This window comes from Pelodiscus sinensis, chromosome 5 (assembly GCF_052426305.1).
Source record: "Pelodiscus sinensis isolate ZL-2025 chromosome 5, ASM5242630v1, whole genome shotgun sequence".
NCBI lineage: Eukaryota > Metazoa > Chordata > Testudines > Trionychidae > Pelodiscus > Pelodiscus sinensis.
In genome coordinates this window covers 47,029,342-47,049,509 of record NC_143056.1, presented here as the reverse complement: position 1 = coordinate 47,049,509, position 20,168 = coordinate 47,029,342, and the positions used below count along the sequence as shown (strand labels likewise).

General features: G+C 42.5%; 1 protein-coding gene across 2 annotated transcripts in view; it reads right to left on the bottom strand.

Moving 5' to 3' along the window:
• The window catches only part of LOC149524312 (uncharacterized), a 48,863-nt gene that overhangs the window by 11,229 nt on the left and 17,466 nt on the right, over positions 1 to 20,168 (bottom strand). The window contains exon 2 of one of the 2 annotated variants that reach the window (XM_089778442.1): positions 1,635 to 1,735. The exons of the other annotated variant lie outside the window; for it this stretch is intronic. Coding sequence (XP_089634568.1) covers positions 1,635 to 1,735 — 101 coding nt within the window. The remainder of the gene's footprint in view (positions 1 to 1,634; positions 1,736 to 20,168) is intronic. 2 annotated transcript variants of the gene reach the window in all.

Sequence of the window (20,168 nt, the reverse complement as noted above, 5' to 3'; positions counted from 1 at the left end):
ATATTAAAGGAGTATGAAAAATCTGGGACCTCAAAAAACCCTTTAGAGTTTACAAAAGGCTTTATACTTTTCCCCAGTGTGCAGTGCAAAGAGGAGAAAACGCTCAGGAAAAATAAACCATAGGAGGCCTGTGATGCTACATGAACTTTGGGGGACCGGTTAGAATATTATGAATTCTTTGGAGGACCAGCTCTGTTCAATATCTTCATCAACGATTTAGATATTGGCATAGAAAAAGCGCCCTTATTAAGTTTGCAGATGATACCAAGCTGGGAGGGGTTGCGACTAATCTGGAGGATAGGGTCATAATTCAAAATGATCTGGACAAATTGGAAAAATGGTCTGAGCTAAACAGGATGAAGTTTAATAAAGACAAATGCAAAGTGCTCCACTTAGGAAGGAACAATCAGTTTCACACATAGGATATGTCTACACTAGTCCCCTAGTTCAAACTAGGGAGGCTAATGTAGGCATTCGAAGTTGCAAATGAAGCCCAGGATTTAAATATCCCAGGCTTTATTTGCATCTTCCCATCCGGGCGCCCTTTTTAAATCCCCTTAGTCTGAACTAACTGCCAGCAGCTACACGCAGCAGTCAAACGTTAACTTGAACTAAGTCTTTAGTTCGAGTTAACTGTTACACCTCATTCCACGCAACCACAGGTCTCCCAGCACCAATCGCGGCCCTGCCTCCCAGTCGCTCTCCCACCCCTGCCAGGCTTCCGTCCAGCACCCAGCCGGAAATTCAGAAAATACTGGACATTGCACATGTCCGGTATTTTCTGAATTTTTCTACCGGACAGAGGGCACAAATACCGGACTGTCCAGTAGAAAACTGGAGACCTGGCAACCTAATTACAAGGAGGGAGACAAACTGTTTTCCTTGGCCTCTGATGGCAGGAGAAGCAGCAATGGGCATAAATTGCAGCAAGGGAGGATTAGGTTAGATATTAGGAAAAGCTTCCTAACTGTCAGAGTGGTTAAACACTGGAATAAATTGCCTGGGGTGGTTGTGGAATCTCCATCACTGGAGATATTTAAGAGCAGATTGGTTAGCCATTTATTAGGGATGATCTAGACAGTGCTTGGTCCTGCCATGAGGGCAGGGGACTGGACTATGATTCTATTATTCTATTTTAAAGGAAATTAAATTAATGTTGTCAACAAAATGGAACTTGATCATGATTGTTTAGAAAGCAGTTATATTATGTACTATTTTAGCAGTGTGAAAAATAGTCTGGTTTAGTTTGATAATGTACAGAACAGTTTTGTAGTACAAAAGATCAGTATCGCATGTTCCTGTCTACAGTATGCCTGCAATATACCAGAAGTATCTGGGTCGGTTCATACATTCTTTATACACCTTCTATTGTACATCTCTTATTGAAGTCAGCGGGCCAAATTCAGCCCTAATTTATAGGAAATGTAAACATATTGGGCTAGATTCTCATCTCACACCACTTTTAAACTGCTCTAACTCCACTGACTTGAACGGAATTACTACTGGAGCTTTGCAACTGTATAAGAAGAATCACAGGCTCATTGACATCAGTGGAGGTACTGTAAGCATGCACTTCATCTATTAACTATGGCCACTCTGATTCTCCCATTGGTACAAATTCAGACATGACTTACATATAGTAAGCTGGCATAAATCCTTAGCTGGTATAGATCCGTTGGCTTTGTGGACAGATTGGACCTGCGCTGGAGGACCCCTACAACTATAGCTTGAAAATCTGCAAATGGAACACAAATTAGACATGGCATCAGCTGTTTCTAACTCACAACCCTGCCTTTTTACTTTGAAAAATAAAATGCTTGAAGTTATGAGAGGCCAAGCAGGAAGCCCCAGCTTGGTTGTGTGCGATACATTCCTAAGATACATAATGGCAAGATCTGTGCAGAAAGACACAAGTTTAATGAGTTTCAGAAGGAAGGTGGATTTATTTTAGGTGCATTAAACACTTTTATGAATAAAATACTTAGAAAACCCAAAGCAAACAATGTGTAATGCTTTTATAAATCTAGCCCATAATTGTTAACATATGAAGCACACTTATTTTACTGCTACTTGAATTGCACTCTAAGATCTTGATTCATGAAGGCATTATACAATAATTATGTGGGCTTTCTGTGAACTCAACCAATAAAAAAGTGTGGAACGGACAAGTGTGGAAATTCCACTTGTCATTAAAAGTGCAGAACTTTGCAACACACAAGTAGTCAGAAAACATGGGGAATTGGCTACTGTCCAACTTACTTCTTTCCAGGTTTGAATAAATATTTTAAATATATATTTTCACATTATTGCATGTCACCTTGTTGCATCAGGCAATGTGGGGGAAGAGACAGAGATCATACAGCAGATTCTGTTCTGTATAACATTAAAGTCTCAAAGGGTATGTCTACACTGCCACCCTAGTTCGAACTAGGGTGGCTAATGTAGGCATTTGAACTTGCAAATGAAGCCCGGGATTTAAATATCCAGGGCTTTATTTGCATGTTCCCAGGCACCGCCATTTTTAAATGCCCCATAGTTTGAACTACCTGCCACGGCTACACATGGCACAGACTAGGTAGTTTGAATTAAAGCTCCTAATTAAACCTCCTTGCAGGAGGAATAACGGTAGTTCGAATTAGGAGCTTTAATTTGAACTACCTAGTGCGTGCCGCATGTAGCTGTGGGCAGGTACTTCGAACTACGGGACATTTAAAAATGGCGGCTCTTGGGAACATGCAAATAAAGCCCGGGATATTTAAATCCCGGGCTTCATTTGCAAGTTCAAATGCCTACATTAGCCACCCTAGTTCAAACAAGGGTGGCAGTGTAGACATACCCAAAGTCAAGACCAGTGGACTCAAATATCAGCATGTCCCCTCTTTGCCCACCTCCAAAAAGTAGGAATAGTGTATACATTTCTTTTAATACATTTGTTATTTATCTTCATGTCACATTCCTCCTTGCTATGTGGGCATGCAACACTCCTCCAGCAGTGCTAGGCTTAGGTGTGAGGCTTTTAAAAGTAACTTCAAACATTTTTCCTGAGAAATAACAAAGTCCAGATATTAGTGGAGCTACAGACCTACTAGCCAACTGGCTCTTGTGCCAAAGATCTGGTGCAATCTGACTGAGCCACACTTACAGCCTTTGCAGCTGAAGAGATAGAGAGATGACAAATGATTTTTCCATTCTCCTGAGCTGGGAGGTTTTGGGGGCTAAAAAGGCTTCAAGCAGAATTTGGAGCCGTACAAAAGTACCTGTTTCCTCATGCCCCTCACAAGCCCCTTCCTGGCCCCTGGCCTGAAGATGGGGAAGCAGATGAGGAGAATTTGTGCTCCTGAAGCTACACAAAAGAGTTTTAGGCCAGGACATGAAGCTGACCCAAGTTCTCCACTGCCAAATCTAGAGCTAACTCTAGGACACTGATAAAATCAATGACAAGTAGTTATCTCTGCCCTGGTATTGAACTCTTCCATACCTATCCCAGTACTACCTCTGAAGCAAGAGACAGAAAATCTGCAACATGCTTTTACCAACAGACAGAAAAAAAACTGTCACCCTTACAGGTTTCAAGCTGCTAAATCTTGACCCAGCTTCTGATAGTTGCAAATGTGTGCGTATCTATCTATCTATCTATCTATCTATCTATCTGACAGTGGCAAATATTTAACCATAGGTAGATATAAATACTGAAATTTCTGAAATACTGAATGAGGAGCAAGGCATGTGGTACATGGTTACTTCTCAGAAGTCATGCCTTCAAAATATGAATGAAAAATGTCCTGTGGGAAGGAGAGGTAGATAGAGGGCTGAATAAGTGTGGGGCGGGAGATGGAGGGTTGTAATCAGGTGGTGTTCCCACTCTGCTCTGAGAGGAGTCTGCTCTCAGTACGTTAAATAACCAGGACCAGCCACTTTGTACTCAGCACAGGACCCAGTGAACTGGAAAAGGTGTCATGAAGTATGGAGTGCAGGCTTTTTTCTCAACAGCAGATGAAATGGAGTGTACACGATTCACTTTCCTAATCATTTTGCAAATGATTAATTATTGTTGTTGGCATGTTACGTAATACAGGATCTAGTCTTCCACTCACACATAGAGAGGTACCAGAACTATTCCCATTAACAGTAAAAAGGATTCTGTGTACCCATCTCCCATGCCTGGTTCTTCTGTTGAAAACTTGATGGATGCTCTGAATCAGTTGTTCTCAGCCAAGAGTACGCAGAGGTCATCAACTCATCCACATATTTGCCTTGTTTTACTACAGGCTTCATAAAAAGTACTAGCAAAATGAGAACAAACAAAAATTTCATACTGATAATGTCTGGTTTATCCTGCTGCTTATACTATATACTGAAATGTAAGTACCATAGTTATATTCCAGTTGATTTATTTTATAATTACATGAGAAAGTAAGTATGCTATGACACATCTGTATTTTTATATCTGATTTTGTAAGCAAGTAATATTTAAATAGGCAAAACTTAGGGGTATGCAGGACAAATCAGACTCCTGAATGGGGTATGGCAGTCTGTAAAAGATTGAGAACTCCTGCTCTGAGTTATTATTGTAAATATTGTTTAATTGTTAGGTACGTTATTAAAAACAATAACCCTTTCAATTTCCAAATACCTGACAATCATGAACAGCTCAATCAGTTCCAACTAGATAATTGTTGAGAGCACCTATCTGCACATATCACACCCATTAATCTTAATAGGAGTTATGAAGATACTCTGAGAAGAGAATATATACCATGATGTATGAGACTCAAGGCCAAATTTTAAGATATATTTAGGTACCTAAAAATACAGATAGGTGCCAAAGGGGATTTTTAAAAATGCCATCACCTGTTAAAAAGGGAGGTATCATTTATGGACAATTATCCCACAAGGATTTGTACTAAAATTAGTTATATAATTATTTGGCCAAACCCCAAAGGTTCCAAAATCATGAGTCATGAGACTGGCTTTAAAATTGTGAGATTGTGTAATGATGTTCTTTTTTGAATTGCCTTCTGCTTTTTGAGCCTGTAGGGTCTCTGTGTGTGGGGGGGGGGGGGGGGGGGGGAGTTCACATTTTGAAGCTTTTTCCAGAGCCACACCAGGAAACAACCAGGGTTTGAAACTTACATTTTTTCTTTAAGAATGAAGGCAGAAATCATCACATATCTACTTGACTTTGGGAGTTGGAGCTTTACAGAACACAATAATTATCATGAGACTCGTGACAAAATCATGGCAACATTATACTGCATACTATATACTGTACAATATTATATACATGTATTTTCTAGTAGACATATGGGTATGAGATCCTATAGACATAGTCTTTATTTTTAATATTACTAAAACTATAATGATGTTGACACCATGTTTATAATCTCCACTGACTTGTTCTCACCTACCTCATAGACCTTTAGCTTCACTTGTTCCTTCCCTTCCACTTTTGGGCCATCTGCTGATTTATCATTGGACTCTTCTTTGTCCCTGCACACAATTTTCCCATTATTGGTGCTAGAGTCTCCTCTCCTGAAGCTCCTGTAATCTGGAACAGCCTTTCTGTACCTCTCTGCCTCACTGACACTGTCTAGCTGCCCACAGTGAGTCAGGAGCATGAGCCCCAACCCTAGAATGGGCTTCTCAGACCCAGGGCACAAACTCCAAAGTGGTGGTGAGTTCTAGATTTACCTTTTATCAACCAATTAACAAGTGTAAACTCCCTGAGCACTATAACAGCCTAACCATGGCATCACAGACAGTCTTTTGGGTATTCCTTGTCAGGCAGGACATAACACCGTCTATCGGAGACCAGAGTGTCACCCTAGCTAATGTTTCTCTCCTGTCTCATGATTACAAAGGTTTATACTGCAAGTGCCCAACTATTACCTTGTAACACAGGGTACAGATGTTATAAGTGAAATCAATGTGTGCCGTAACCCTAACCCTAAGCATTCCATAAAGTCTGAACACCAAACACATTCTTATCATTCTAACACCTATTTTAACAATATGAATGCAGGTGAGCCAGACTGATTTCAGCTGTGCCAATATTCGGTTCATGCATAGAGATGCTGCCCTGAGAAACAGATACACCATCTATAAGCTCAGCAAGCATGTTTTTCTCCTTTGTCTTCACCTCTTAATTTTGCTCTTCCTCTGTTTTTATTTATTGCTGAATGAAATGTGGCATATAACTCTGCAAAGCATTTTGGGATACCCTCCAAAGACAGTTGGGCTACCAGATAATGCTGTATTTAGGGCTTGCTGTGCTCTTGAAACTTATTTTAACCATTCAGAAATGTCAAGCACATAACACACAAATACTCTGTTAATACTGGGGCTCTGCTTATTATATTCATCTGGATTTGGAAAACTTATCTAAGGCACTTTTAATAGCCTTTTTAGTCAGACAAATGTAATGTGAACCATTTTAGAGATTCTCTTGTGTGACATACACAATGTGGCACACATTTCTACCTCATTACGTGCAAATAGCTCTTATTGATGCTGATGGAAATTACATGTGCGCACTGGTGGAGAATATTTTGTTAACTGCCTCAGAAAAACTTGCTTTATGGACCTGGATTGGAGAGATTTGAGCAGCCACATATATCAAGCAGTGTTCTTTGTTTACCACATAGTAAAGGGGAGACAGAAAGGGAGATTTGGATTTTATAACCACTCGTAAAAACAACCAGAGAGGATAAAACCAGTAGAATATTGACTAGCTTCAAAACCACTGCTCACCTCTGGTTTTGAAATCTTCAGTCCAATTACTTGCTTACTTGATAAAGTCTGATTTTAGATCGTTCTTTGCTTGTTAGTAAAGAACCAACAAGAACTACACACCAAATGTAACCATGCAGTTAGATCACTTCCAGATGATAAGTCACATTCTGATGGTGAAAACAGACTGTACCATTTTAGGGTTCCAGGTAATAGATGGCAGTCACCCAGTTCCTATTAAGTTTTTGTAATAGTATATACACAGATTACTCACAGAGTCCTATTAGGGCTTTTTTTAATGGAGTACATATACCGTTGCATATTGCTGAGTTTGGTTGAAATTAGAAAACTCTAATCTAACTAGGCAGACAATTCTATATTATCTAATACACACATAAAATGTATTAGAAGAACATTACTAAAGTTGCAACTATCAGCACTCAGAAGTTAGGAAATGTCAGAATAAATGCTGCCCATACAGCCTGGCTGTGTCTAGACTGGCAAGTTTTTCCGGAAAATCAGCAGCTTTTCCGGAAAAACTTGCCAGCTGTCTACACTGGCCGCTTGAATTTCCGGAAAAGCACTGACGATCTCATGTAAAATCATCAGTGCTTTTCTGGAAAAACTATGCTGCTCCCGTTTGGGCAAAAGTCTTTTTTCGAAAGACTTTTGCGCAAAAGGGCCAGTGTAGACAGCATAGTACTGTTTTCCACAAAAAAGCCCCGATCATGAAAAAGGCAATCGGGGCTTTTTTGCAGAAAACCGAGTCTAGATTGGCCACAGATGCTTTTCCGCAAAAAGTGCTTTTGCGGAAAAGCATCCTGCCAATCTAGACACGCTTTTCCGAAAATGCTTTTAACAGAAAACTTTTCCGTTAAAAGCATTTTCAGAAATTCATGCCAGTGTAGACGTAGCCCCTCAGTTTGGCTCCCTGGAATGTATTTGATGCAGTCTTTAATGATATATCTCATATTATTTTTACCACAGGACCTCTCCCCCTTATTTAGGTAGCAGGATGGATCCTGCTCTGAGGATAAATCAGGGCTGTGTAAAGAAGGAGATTGCTGTTCATAGGACCTCTTCATCATTTGTCATAAAAGTTGGAAGGTATTTTAATGAATGAGGCAAGTGATTGTAGGATGAGAAAGGATGGTCTCATAGATAAGGCAGTTCAATAATGCCATGGATAACTGGATTCTATGCTTGCCTCCCCAATAGTGTTTCTATATGATCAACCACTTAAACCAAACTTTTTGCAAGTGGTCACTTTCACAAGTGGTCATTAACTGTGAGTTCCTCAATTTCTGGATATTTGACTTTAGAGTATGGGATCAGATCTGCAGATATATATCAGATCTGCATATAAAATGCTAAGTACTCTGAAATATCAGGACTCTGAGGGATCTCTAGCTGTACATACAAAATTAATGGATATTTTTGAAAAATTAATCTCTTTGTGCCTCCATGCCCACCTGTAAAATGGGGATAACAGTAAGTCCTCATTTCATAGCAGTATTTTGAAAATGCTTTATGTCATATTTGTGAAGCACTTGGAAACTAGAGTGATGAGGGTCACAGAAGAGCCCATGAGGAAATAAATAATGCTGCAGTCAGAGCAGGGTTTAGGTCCACACACTGAACAATGACACGAAAACAAAATATTGACTAGCTCCTTTATCCCCAGCTCCCCATCCCAATCTCCTTACCCAGCCCATTCCAGTCTCCTCTCCCACCCCCAACTCCTAGTCCCCACTGCCTCCAGGGTCCTTGTTCAAGTCTTTCCCCTCACACCAATTCCTGCTCTTCTCCCCTCTTCATTCAAATCAGGCTGATTCCACTTCCACACTGTCTGGGCACAACTGGGGTCAGAATGGAGGAGCATTTATATTTAGATGTGATACAAATGTGCTTCTTCTTGACTGCAGCGGGAGAAATGAAAGTGTATGTATGTATATGTACATAGGTGTATATATGACATATCTGTAGGTGTCATGAGATGGAGCCCAGACCGATGTGTGCCACTGAGGAGACAGAGGAAGCAGAGACAATGGTGTTGTGTTCAAACATAAAGAACAGATCTTGTATATGTTTTTAGCTTGAAGCCTCAGAGATGTTGAAGCTTACCCCACAGCTAAGGACCACACAAGATACAATGCCTCACTTAGACCCCATTTATGTCCATAATCAGAGCCCAACACTCAGAGTGAAGGCCTGGCCAGGTTCTGCATGAGGTATGGGACTATGTCCACTGTAAAGCAATACTGTGGCTTTCACAGAAGCAAAATGATGCTCAAGATACCAGAAGCTGTCCAGCAGAAAAGATCTTCCATTCTCCCCTGGATGCAAGACCTAGTCCTACCATCTTTCTGTCTCAACTGGTCCACCCATAAAATCACAGAATCATAGAATACTAGAACTGGAAGGGACCTCAAGAGGTCATCAAGTCCAGTCTCCTGCCTTCATGGCAGGACCAAATACTGACTAGACCATCCGTGCTAGACATTTATCTAACCTGCTCTTAAATACCTCCAGAGATGGAGAGTCCACAACCTCCCTGGGCAATTTATTCCAGTGTTTGACTACCCTGACAGTTAGGAACTTTTTCCTAATGTCCAACCTAAACCTCCCTTGCTGCAGTTTAAGCCCATTGCTTCTTGGTCCTCAGAGGCCAAGATGAACAAGTTTTCTCCCTCCTCCTTATGACACCCTTTTAGATACCTGAAAACTGCTATCATGTCCCCCCTCAATCTTCTCTTTTCTAAACTAAACAAACCCAGTTCTTTCAGTCTTCCTTCATAGGTCATGTTTTCTAGATCTTTAATCATTTTTGTTGCTCTTCTCTAGACCTTTTCCAATTTCTCCACCTCTTTCCTGAAATGTGGTGCCCAGAACTGGACACAATATTCCAACTGAGGTCTAATCAGCGCAGAGTAAGGCAGAAGAATGACTTCTCATGTCTTGCTCGCAACACTCCTGTTAATGCCTCCCAGCGTCATGTTTGCCTTTTTTGGCAACAGTGTCACATTGTTGGTTTATATTTAGCTTGTAGTCCACTATGACTCCTAGATCTCTTTCTGCAGTACTCCTTCCTAGACAGTCTCTCCCAACTTCCATGATTTTTCAAAGTTGATAACTAAAGGCTCAGATACCTCCACTATCAAGTTCTTGAGTATTCTATGGTGCAGTTTTATTGGAGATAACAAAGCACAACTTTGACATATGCTAAGTTCTTACTAGGTTATCAAATGAGCTAAGTCTCACAGGCTGTTGCTGTACCTCTATGGGGCTTACTGCTCTCCATGTAAGAGCAAGTAACAAAACAACAACACACCCATCATTGCCAGATGAACGCCAATTGTATAATGGAATCCTATATCCTGGAACAAGGGATAAGCAGAAGCTAAGGCTTATGCTCGGTACAGACTTTGATGAATGCTTCAGCTTGGATCAGGTCTCCTCCTTGGATGTTGCTTACAACACTAGAGCCCCCAAGAGGTGCTGAAGATGCCCCTCTATCTAGGAGGGAAATTATATCTCTCCTTATCAGTTGTAAACCTCCATGACTGCCTTCCATTAGCTATTGCTCCTACTCCCTCTGGTCCTCTGTACGCTTTGCTAGTGACATCTCATTGTGGGGGTCTACTGACACACTTGCCCTCGACAATGAGAAGTCTGTCACCCTTAGCTGTACATTTCTCTTCCTGGAGGCAGTATGTCAGGCAGCCCTAACCCAACCCAGTTTGGATAATAATCTTGGCAGACCAGCTCAGATTGCTGTGTTAGAAATATTTTTCTCTGGCTGGAGAAGTGGTTTGGTCTATAGCTGCCTTAATGATGCCTGTGTTCTTGTGATTTATAGCTTTCACATGGGCTTTCAGTGGGCAAGTTCATATAGGACCAGGAAGACTCCTGCTGGGTTTATTTCTGAGCTGCTGTTGAAGAATGCAGGAAGGGGACTTACCCATTGTAAGAGCTTATTACACCTGAAATGTACAGGTAAAGGAGACAAATTGTTTTGCTATTTTTCTGGACATGTGTCTTTAATTTTACTGTTAAAATATTTCTTCATTGTGAATAACCCTTTACATTTTTTATGTAAAAATATACAAACTGGAATATAAGAAACACACACACTATCATTCAGACTTCAGATATGGACTCTTCACTGAGATCAAACTGATAGGTTATGTCTACACTGCGCCTGTTTTGCGCAAGAAATATGCAAATGAGGCTAAACATGGAATATCGCCGAGCCTCATTTGCATATTTCTTATGCAAAATGGGCGCAGTGTAGACATAGCCTTATTGATTTAAATTGGCAGGAAATTAGAGCAAGACTGGGCTCTGAAGCATTTAAGAGTAAGACCAACTCCTTTTAAGTCAATGAGAATTTTTTCAATAGGAGCACAATTGCATCCTTAGTCCCACATGTTACATGTAACGGATTCTAGGAGCTCAAGAAACTATCAACACCACATATAGGACCCAGAGGTGTTTCCTCTCAGAGATGGGTTACCCTCTGTGTGTTGCTGTTACTCATAAAACCATGTGATCTCATAAATAAAAGTCAAGTATCAAGAAACACATTGACTAGGAACTTCCTAATTCATCTTCCCAACGTTCCAAACATTATCAAAAGAAGGAAAAAAATAGTGATCTCAAGTTACTTTAACCCAAGTTCAATATCAGCCTGGCTATCTATTACAAAGTTAAAATATTTCATTTTTTAAAAAAGGAGATGGAAAGTGATGAGCTGTGTTGTACCTCTTTCAAAATATATTCAGAGAATAACTTAGTAGACTAAACAGGTCCTAAAGTTTTCTGCCGATTAAAATATTATTGCTTTGGTTTTCCCTTTATATTTTCTATTACACCAAACACTATGAAATCTTTCCTTTAGCAAGGGAAGGGAATGAAAAGACATACTGAATAATTTATAACATCTTCAGTAGATAACATTCCCTGTAATTAAGTCTAAAATTATTAAAAAGATGCATTTAAATATTGGCATGTTTAAAATTAAAGGGTCACATTGTGCTTAGATCTTTAAGCAGAACTCCTATTGATTTCAAGGGGTATTCCACTTAAAAACTGATGGGACATTGTGGCAGTAGACGCTACATAATTAACTTCTGGGACTAATTTCAGTGGCAATTTGCCATGTGGCTCCCTAAGGTTCCTTTGAAACCCCAGCTGCAATTGATCATTGTTATCTTTGGTCAACTGTATGATTAGATCCAAAGCTGTGTTTTCTCTCTTTACACTTGCTCTTCCTCCTCCTCTTCCTCTTCTTCATTGCTAGTTTCTACAACTTTTCCTCCTTGGATTAAACATTCCCTGTCAAAATGGCAATCCATTAGTTCCAGGTGCTTAGACCCCTTCCTTCAAAGTTTGTAAATACTTCTAGTCAACATTTTCAAAAGGGATTACTTTTGGGGTGCCTCCAGATTTGGAACTTGACCTGATAATCCTCTACAGACAGAAGTAATGTGGGACCACCAACCTGCATAGTTACTGAAAGTTAGTTATTTACAACCAAAGATCAAATTGTCTGGAACATTTTTCCTTCTGCCATCAGACTGGATTTCCATGGGAAAAGTGATTTTTAAAAATACCACTGCTTAGATTATTTTTATATATTTTATATATTTGTAGCACTACATTTTCTCCTTATTGGAGAGTTTTCTCCATTAAACCTTATGTTCTGGGAAAATATTATTTAATTTGATGAAAATATTCATTTTTATTTCAGTTATTACTAAATATAAAAAAGACATTGTAAGCACATGATCAGCTGGTTTGGCAGGAAAGTGCTTTAACTTCCCTGCGCCTACCTCAGAGTTAATTCAGATCATAAAAGAGCCATATAAGCATTTTAATTAAGATTTATACAGTAGTGATATTAGATGTATTGGAAGGTTTCTGCATTGAATATAGAATATACTCTAATGCAGCGATACTCAGAGCTCAGTGGTTCAGGAGTCAAATTAGCTGATCAACAGTACCCAAAAAAGCCACAATAGTGTGAATTTATTGTATCATTTACTATACGACTAGATTCATATTTAAACATCATGACAACCCCTATACTCCTACAGGCTCAAAAAGCAGAAGGCAAATAAAAAGAACATCATTACACAATAGGTATTGAGTGTGTGTGTGTATTTCACACTGCTAAGTGACTGACCAAGTATTTTATCAACCGCAATCAGTTAATACCATAGTAAAAGCATCCTGGATGATTAATAACTTAGATTGGTTAATAATTAAATCACAGTGTTTTAATGTCATGTGCTGCAAAGAGCAGGAGAAGACACATTAAAGGGACCCTTGAGGCTCAGTCTGAGTATCACTGGGCACCATCTCTGCTAACTGGGCACCTCCCAGGCTCTCTACCATGGACGGGCAATAATTTTAAATGGAGGCAACTTCAGAAATGTTTTAAGTGGCCCCATGCCACCCCAGAAGAGGTAGGGCCTAGGGTGGAAGGGAGGGCCAGGACACTTCCGTGCTTCCCTGCCCACAGACCCTGATTGGCCTGGGGGATGGGGGAAATGTGTGAAGTCTTTGCCCCCACTCTCTGAGGATATGTCTACACTAACCCCCTAGTTTGAACTAGGGTGGCTAATGTAGGCATTCGAAGTTGCAAATGAAGCTTGGGATTTAAATATCCCGTGCTTCATTTGCATCTTCCCGGGCGCCGCCATTTTTAAATCCCCCTTAGTCTGAACTCCGTGCCCGCGGCTACACGCGGCACGGAGTAGGTAGTTCGAATTAGGATCTCTAATTCAAACTACCGGTACACCTCATTCCACGAGGAGTACACCGTGGGCTCCTTGTGGGGGAGGAGACTTTGCATGCTCCCTTGTCTCCTGACCCTGACTGGCCTAGGAGCAGGGGAGCAGCAGGGTTTCCATGGGCTGGATCAACTCGCCAGCAGGCTGGATCCAGCCCCTGGAGGCCCTTTTGCCCACCCCTGCTCTATAAATAAATTTGTAGTTTTTGTTCTGATCATTTTCATTGGGTATGTCTACACTGTGATGCAATGCCACCCAGAGGATTCAGGGGTCCTGGGTCAAAGAAATTTCAGGGACCCCTTCCATAAGGGGAGCGCAAAGCCCAAACAGACTTCAGACATTCTTGTGGGAGCCCCTGCACTTATCAAGGGAATGGTGGGCTTCCATTTTCAATAAAGTAGATTACAAATTGCCGGGACTGAGAGGACTAAGGAAGTTGTCCCATGGAATTGTGAGATGCTTCTGGATAGTTCTTGGGACCTGAGTCAAGCTAAGTGTAGTTACACTGCAAAGCAATAGGGCTCAGACCCTCCAACCCTGCAGGATCCTTATGTCCAAGCCATGGGTTAGAACAATTGCAGTGTAGATATAAAAGGAGTTAGCTGTGTGTCCAGACTCAAGCACAAACTTATATTCCAGTGCAGACAGACTTTTTGTGTCTCTTAATAGTGATCTTGCAAAAAGAAAAGAAAAGAATAAGGGAGAATATGTTTCTTTAGTGTATCTTGTCCCCAAAGCTGCAAGCCCTGTGTGACTTCCATAACTGAGAACATGACGATTATCCATACATTTCTTTTCCATACATATGCTTGAGGATAGATTAAGACTTAACAAAGACACCAACGTCACTCTCTTGTAAGCCTCGGACAATCATTTCAACACAGCACATCCTCCGCCCTGGAAAGTCTCCGTGTGTGTGTCTAGACTACAGGGTTTTGTTGACAAAAGTGGACTTTTGTCAACAAAACTATACCTGCATCTGCACTACTGCCAAGTTCTGTTGACAGAACGCAGCAGTTTTGTCGAGGGCGGTAAACCTCATTCTACAAGGAATAACACCTTTTGTCGACAGAGTTCTGTCAACAAAAGGCACTACTGCATTCACACTGTGCTTTTTCAAAAGAGAGCATCAAGACTCTCTGTTGAAAAAGCGACTTGCTTTGTCGACAGAACTGGCTGTAGTCTAGATGCTCTTTGTCAACAGAGGCTTTGTCAACAGTATCTGTCGACAAAGCCTCTGTCAACAAATGCCTATAGTCTAGACCAGTGGTCCCCAACCTTTTCAGGTTGGCGGGCGCCAGGGGGCGTGGCCGTTCGCCCGCCGGGCGCCAGGGGGCGGGGACACTTGCCCGCCCGGGGGCGGGGCCCCCCCAGCCGCATGCCCGGGGGCGGGGCCCCCTCCATAGCCGCACGCCCGGGGAAGGCACCCCCTGGCAAGCGCCGCGCGCCCGGCGCCCCCCCCATAAGCGCCGCGTGCCCGGCGCCCCCCCTGTAAGCGCCGCATGCCCGGCGTCCCCCCCCGTAAGCGCCGCACGCCCGGCGCCCCCCGTAAGCGCCGCGGGGCCGGGGCACGCGCAGCGCCAGAGCCGGCAAGGGCACGCGCGGTGCTCCCGGGGCCGGGACCAGCCATGCGCCCGGGGCTGGCACCTGCCAGCCCAGATTGCTCCGCGGGTGCATGTAAAGAGCCCGGCGGGCGCCATGGCGCTTGCGGGCACCGGGTTGGGGACCACGGGTCTAGACATACCCTGAGACCCAACCCTTTCAGAGGCTCTGATCATCTTCCCAGCAAGTCCCCCGGGGCTTCCTCCCAGGTTACCTGGACTCAAAACAGACTCTTCCTTCCAGCCACCCAGTCTTTTTCTGTACTTTTACCACTGAAGATACTACAGTTATTATAAAAAGAGAAATTTGCTGCAGCAACACAAAAGTTCTTCCCTCATATATGTGTACCTGGCTATCAATAGTTTAAATTACAGCCTTAAAGGGCATGTGCATCCAATGCCATCTTCACTGATGCAGCAGAGATCTCTGGAGCTAAAAACATTAGCTCCTACAGCTGTAAGTAAAGAACCACCCCTTCCTAACTATGGTGTATAACACCTCATATCCTACATACAGCTACATGGGGGGAAGCTTTAATATGTGCACCGCAGTATTTTACATATTAGAGGATAGAACTAGCCCCTATATCTTCCAAAAATATTGCACATCACTTTTACAAATCCCAGTACAGACAAAATAACTCTTTATAGTTTAGTTACTTCATATGCTTATGCATATGCATATGTTTATGCTTATGTTTATGCTTATGTTTATGCATGCAGTTCCATATGTCATGTGGTGATTAAATATCAGCTCTTCTATCTAGTTTAACCAGTTCTGCTCTACCACGGACTTAGTTTACAAATATTTGGGTTACAGTGCAAAGTCACAACCAAATAAAGCAATGGGGAATAAAGAATCTCCATAATTAATAAACTGAAAATGAAAAAAGAGGGCAGAAGAACCCAGAAGTAACATTTACAACCTCCTGTAACTTCCTTAAGTATTCGAATTAAAAAATGAGAACTTGTAAAGGTTTTGTTCCATTTAAGAAGTTTAAAGATTAATAGATTTAAAAAAATTCTACTTCAGAGACTCTAGACATTAAGTGAAATCCCATACTTTTCCAGATTCGCCCAACTCTAGAAAAAAATGTACTTGTCTGTGCAATCAAAGAGCCAGGGCTGCACAGGGTTGAGCAGTGCTTGCCTCAGTGTTCTCTGATGTAATACAATCCAAAGTATGTGCACAAGCATGTTCTGTTGATGCCCAAAGTAAACTTCAGATCCTTGCTCACTATTTACTCACCCCTCCTCATTGCTAGCTGATTTTGTTACCCCATAATAACATAGTATATGTCCACACTAGCCCCCTAGTTCGAACTAGGGAGGCTAATGTAGGCATTCGAAGTTGCAAATCAAGCCCAGGATTTAAATATCCTGCGCTTGATTTGCATCTTCCCGGCCGGTCGCCATTTTTGAAATTTACAAGTCCGGACTAACTGCCTGCGTCTACACTCGGCAGGGACCCGATATTTTGAATTAAAGCCCTAAATAGAACTACCTGTTAACAGGTAGTTCGATTTAGGGGCTTTAATTCGAAATACCAGGTCCCTGCTGTGTGTAGATGCGGGCAGTTAGTCCGGACTTGTAAATTTCAAAAAATGGCGACCGGCCGGGAAGATGCAAATGAAGCGCAGGATATTTAAATTCCGGGCTTGATTTGCAACTTCGAATGCCTACATTAGCCTCCCTAGTTCGAACTAGGGAGCTAGTGTAGACATACTCATAGAGACAAGGAAGACTAGGGAGAGAAGGGTGACTGGAACTTGTAAGAAGTGGATTACACTACCTCCTGGGATGCATGTATATGTGAGTAGTAGCCATTGTTTATAGCAAAATCTCAAGTAGAATCAAAGGCTATGTCTTCACTATGGGACAAAGTCAAATTAAGCAATGAAACTTCAGCTACGTTAATTGCATAGCTGAAGTCAAAGTAGCTTATCTCAGCTTTTGGCGCTGTCCACACAGCAGAAAATTGAAGGGAGCACACTCTCCCTTCGACTCCTCATGGCAGCAGGACTACCAGCATTGACTGGAGTGCCCTCTCAGTTCGAATTAGCTGTATTAACTAGATTGCTAATTCAAACCCTGGAAGATCGACAGTGGCAGCTTCGATCTTCCTCTGTAGTGTAAATGTACCCATAGTCTCTACTGAGACCAGGGCTGGACAAGATGTGGCCTGGGGGCCAGATCCGACCTACCTAACACTTTGTTCTGGCCCACCGACTGCATCTGGCTGCTTTCTATTTATATCATGCTTCCTGTTCTGCCGAATTTCCAGGCAGTGGCTCAGGCAGCAGGATCTTATTTAAATGGCTCCTGGCTCCTGGTCACAGCACTACCCCAGCAAGGGCCAGAGCCATGAGTCTTTCAAATAGCTGCAGAAACCTCAGGCGGTTGCCAGGCAACATGGTAGCGGTGGGGCCGAGAGTTGTGAGCCCTTTAAATTGCAGCTATTTCAAGGGCTTGCAGCTGCCAGCCCCACCACTACTGTGTTACCTGGGAGTCACCCCAGGTTGCTGTGGCTATTTAAAGGACTCCCAGTCACAGTTGGAGCTGTGAGCCCTTTAAATAGCTCCAGCAATCCCAGACAGCTGCCAGGCAACACAGTAGCAGTGGGGCCAGGACTCTTGAGCCCTTTGCTCAGTTTTTACTTCAAAGCCTCTTGGCCAAAGACAACTCTGGGGGGAGGCTAGTCCCCAGACCTCACCCCTTCCACTCCAGAGCCTGCCCTTTCCAGGGATGGGGGGGGGGGGGGAGGGAGGGCAGTGGAGCCAACCCGTGACCAGTACCAAAATTCATCAAGTGGTCCCCCTGACTTAGACCATAGTACTTCAGGTTAGGGCCATAAAATGGATGGGACATGTGAAAGGACACCATACATAGAGATATATGCCCCACATTTCTGACCGCTTTGTTGGTTTTGTGGGATTTATGAACCCATATTAGGGCTATTAATCAATTAATACAATACAGGGCACAATACAGAAAGCCAGCATATACTCATATAATCAATAAACTAGGGCTATGTCTACACTGCACGATTATTTCGGAACAAGCTATTCCAAAAGAAATACTCAGAAATAGCTTATTTTGAAATAGCGTGTCTACACTACAGGGAAGCCTGGAAATTAGCCTGAGGCAGGCTCACCTAATGTGGATGTGCTACCTCAATTTAGAGCCCCAGGAAGCACTGGGGAGTAATTACTTTGAAAGGGCTGGGGGAGAAGCTATTTTGAAATAGCAGCAGTGGAGTGTCCACACTACCGCTATTCTGAAATAGCTATTTCAAAAGAGGTGTTATTCCTCATGGAATGAGATTTACAAATACTAAAATAAACCACCCATTATTTTGAAATTATTTTGAAATAACAGGCTAGCCGTGTAGATGCTTGCATAGTTATTTCAGAATAATGGATGTTATTCCAAAATAACATGGCTGTGTAGATGGACCCTAGATGACAGAGGCAAATCTGAGGCTGCTGATTGGTGCAAAACATACCACAGGCACAACTCTCCCAGAGCCAGCTATCACATGAGTTACAGGCTATAGAGAAGGCTATTCATTGTTCCCATTGGCTTCAATGAGATCAGGATCAGGCCCAGTGATCTCTTTTTCAAAGTGCAGGATCAGGCTCTGATTTATAATGGCAAGTGGTTAAAATATGAGTTTATAGCCATCACATTGAGTGACATTACATATCATTAAGTTCCCAGTCGCATTGTTTGAGACTGTTGCTAAGGTACGGAATTGTTACTCACATTTAATTTCAGTGCCTATTATGAATGTAATCTTCAGTTGGTGAGTGGTAGCTCTGTCCCAGTTAAGGGAACCTAACCGGTTATTTTCTAGACATAAGCTGGATGGAATGTCTAAACACAGCTGCCTTGCAGTCACTGTAAACATTCTACACAAAGGGTAGTTTGCAGTGGAGGCCCCATGGAATGTGAGTTTGATACCAGGATAAACCTGGGCTGAAATGCCATTTCTACAGCAAAGGTACAGTCACCTGTAGATGTAAGCGTGGAAACCCGGGACTCGTGTCATTCAGTGCTGACTACCAGCAGCATTCAGTACCTTGCCATATGGGGGCCCCATGTGCCTGAAATGGGACAATGAGAAAACAGAAATCTGCATCCATTGCCTTCAGAACTAAGATGAATTGTGTGCAGTGTTCTTCCTTCAATTTCCTGCTGTGTAGACAAAAGCTGATTTATTTTGATTTCAGCACACAATTGCCATCGCTGAAGTAATGTATCTTAATTCAACTTTTGCCCTGCAGTGTAGACATACGCGGGGGCTACATCTACACTGCAGGCTTCTTGCGCAAGAAGCTTTTTGCACAAGAGTTTTCACGTAAAAACTTCTTGCACAAGAGCACATCCACAACTCAAAGCACATCTCAAAAGCAATGTGCTTTTGCACAAGACAGCGTCCACACTGCATGGATACTCTTGCACAAGAAAGCTCTGATGGCCATTCACAGACTGGCCATTAGAGCACCTTTGATTTTTTCCCATAAGGGTTTCTTGCAGAAGAAACCCCTCTGGAGGGTCCACACTTGCCTTTTTGCACAATAGTTGTAGCGCAAAAAGGAGTTATGCCTCCAAAAAGGAGGTTTACCTGCGCCAGAAAAAGCCCTCTCTTCTGCCTTCTTTACTGTTGATTTACTTGCTCAAAAGTGCATTTGAGGTGTGGAAGCTCCACAGGTTTTTGCTCAAAAACCTTGCAGTGTAGTCATAACCTGAGCCTAGCCATAACTTTAAACGTGTGCGGCTCTTGTCTCCTGTGGTCTTGCTTTAAAGTCAATAGCCCAGGCAATCGTGGCCCGCACATGGATCACACTCGCACAGATAGCCCTGTGCGGAAACAGCAGGAATTACAACCCTGGGGCCCGACCTCGCTGTAGGATCTGCCACTGGGATCTGTGACTGGAATTCACGTGCAGGGGAGCGCTGTCCAGAGCCCACAAGGTTTTCTGGGGCTAGAGAGCGCAGCTCTGGGATATTCGCTTCGCGAGAATTAAGCTGCTCGCTG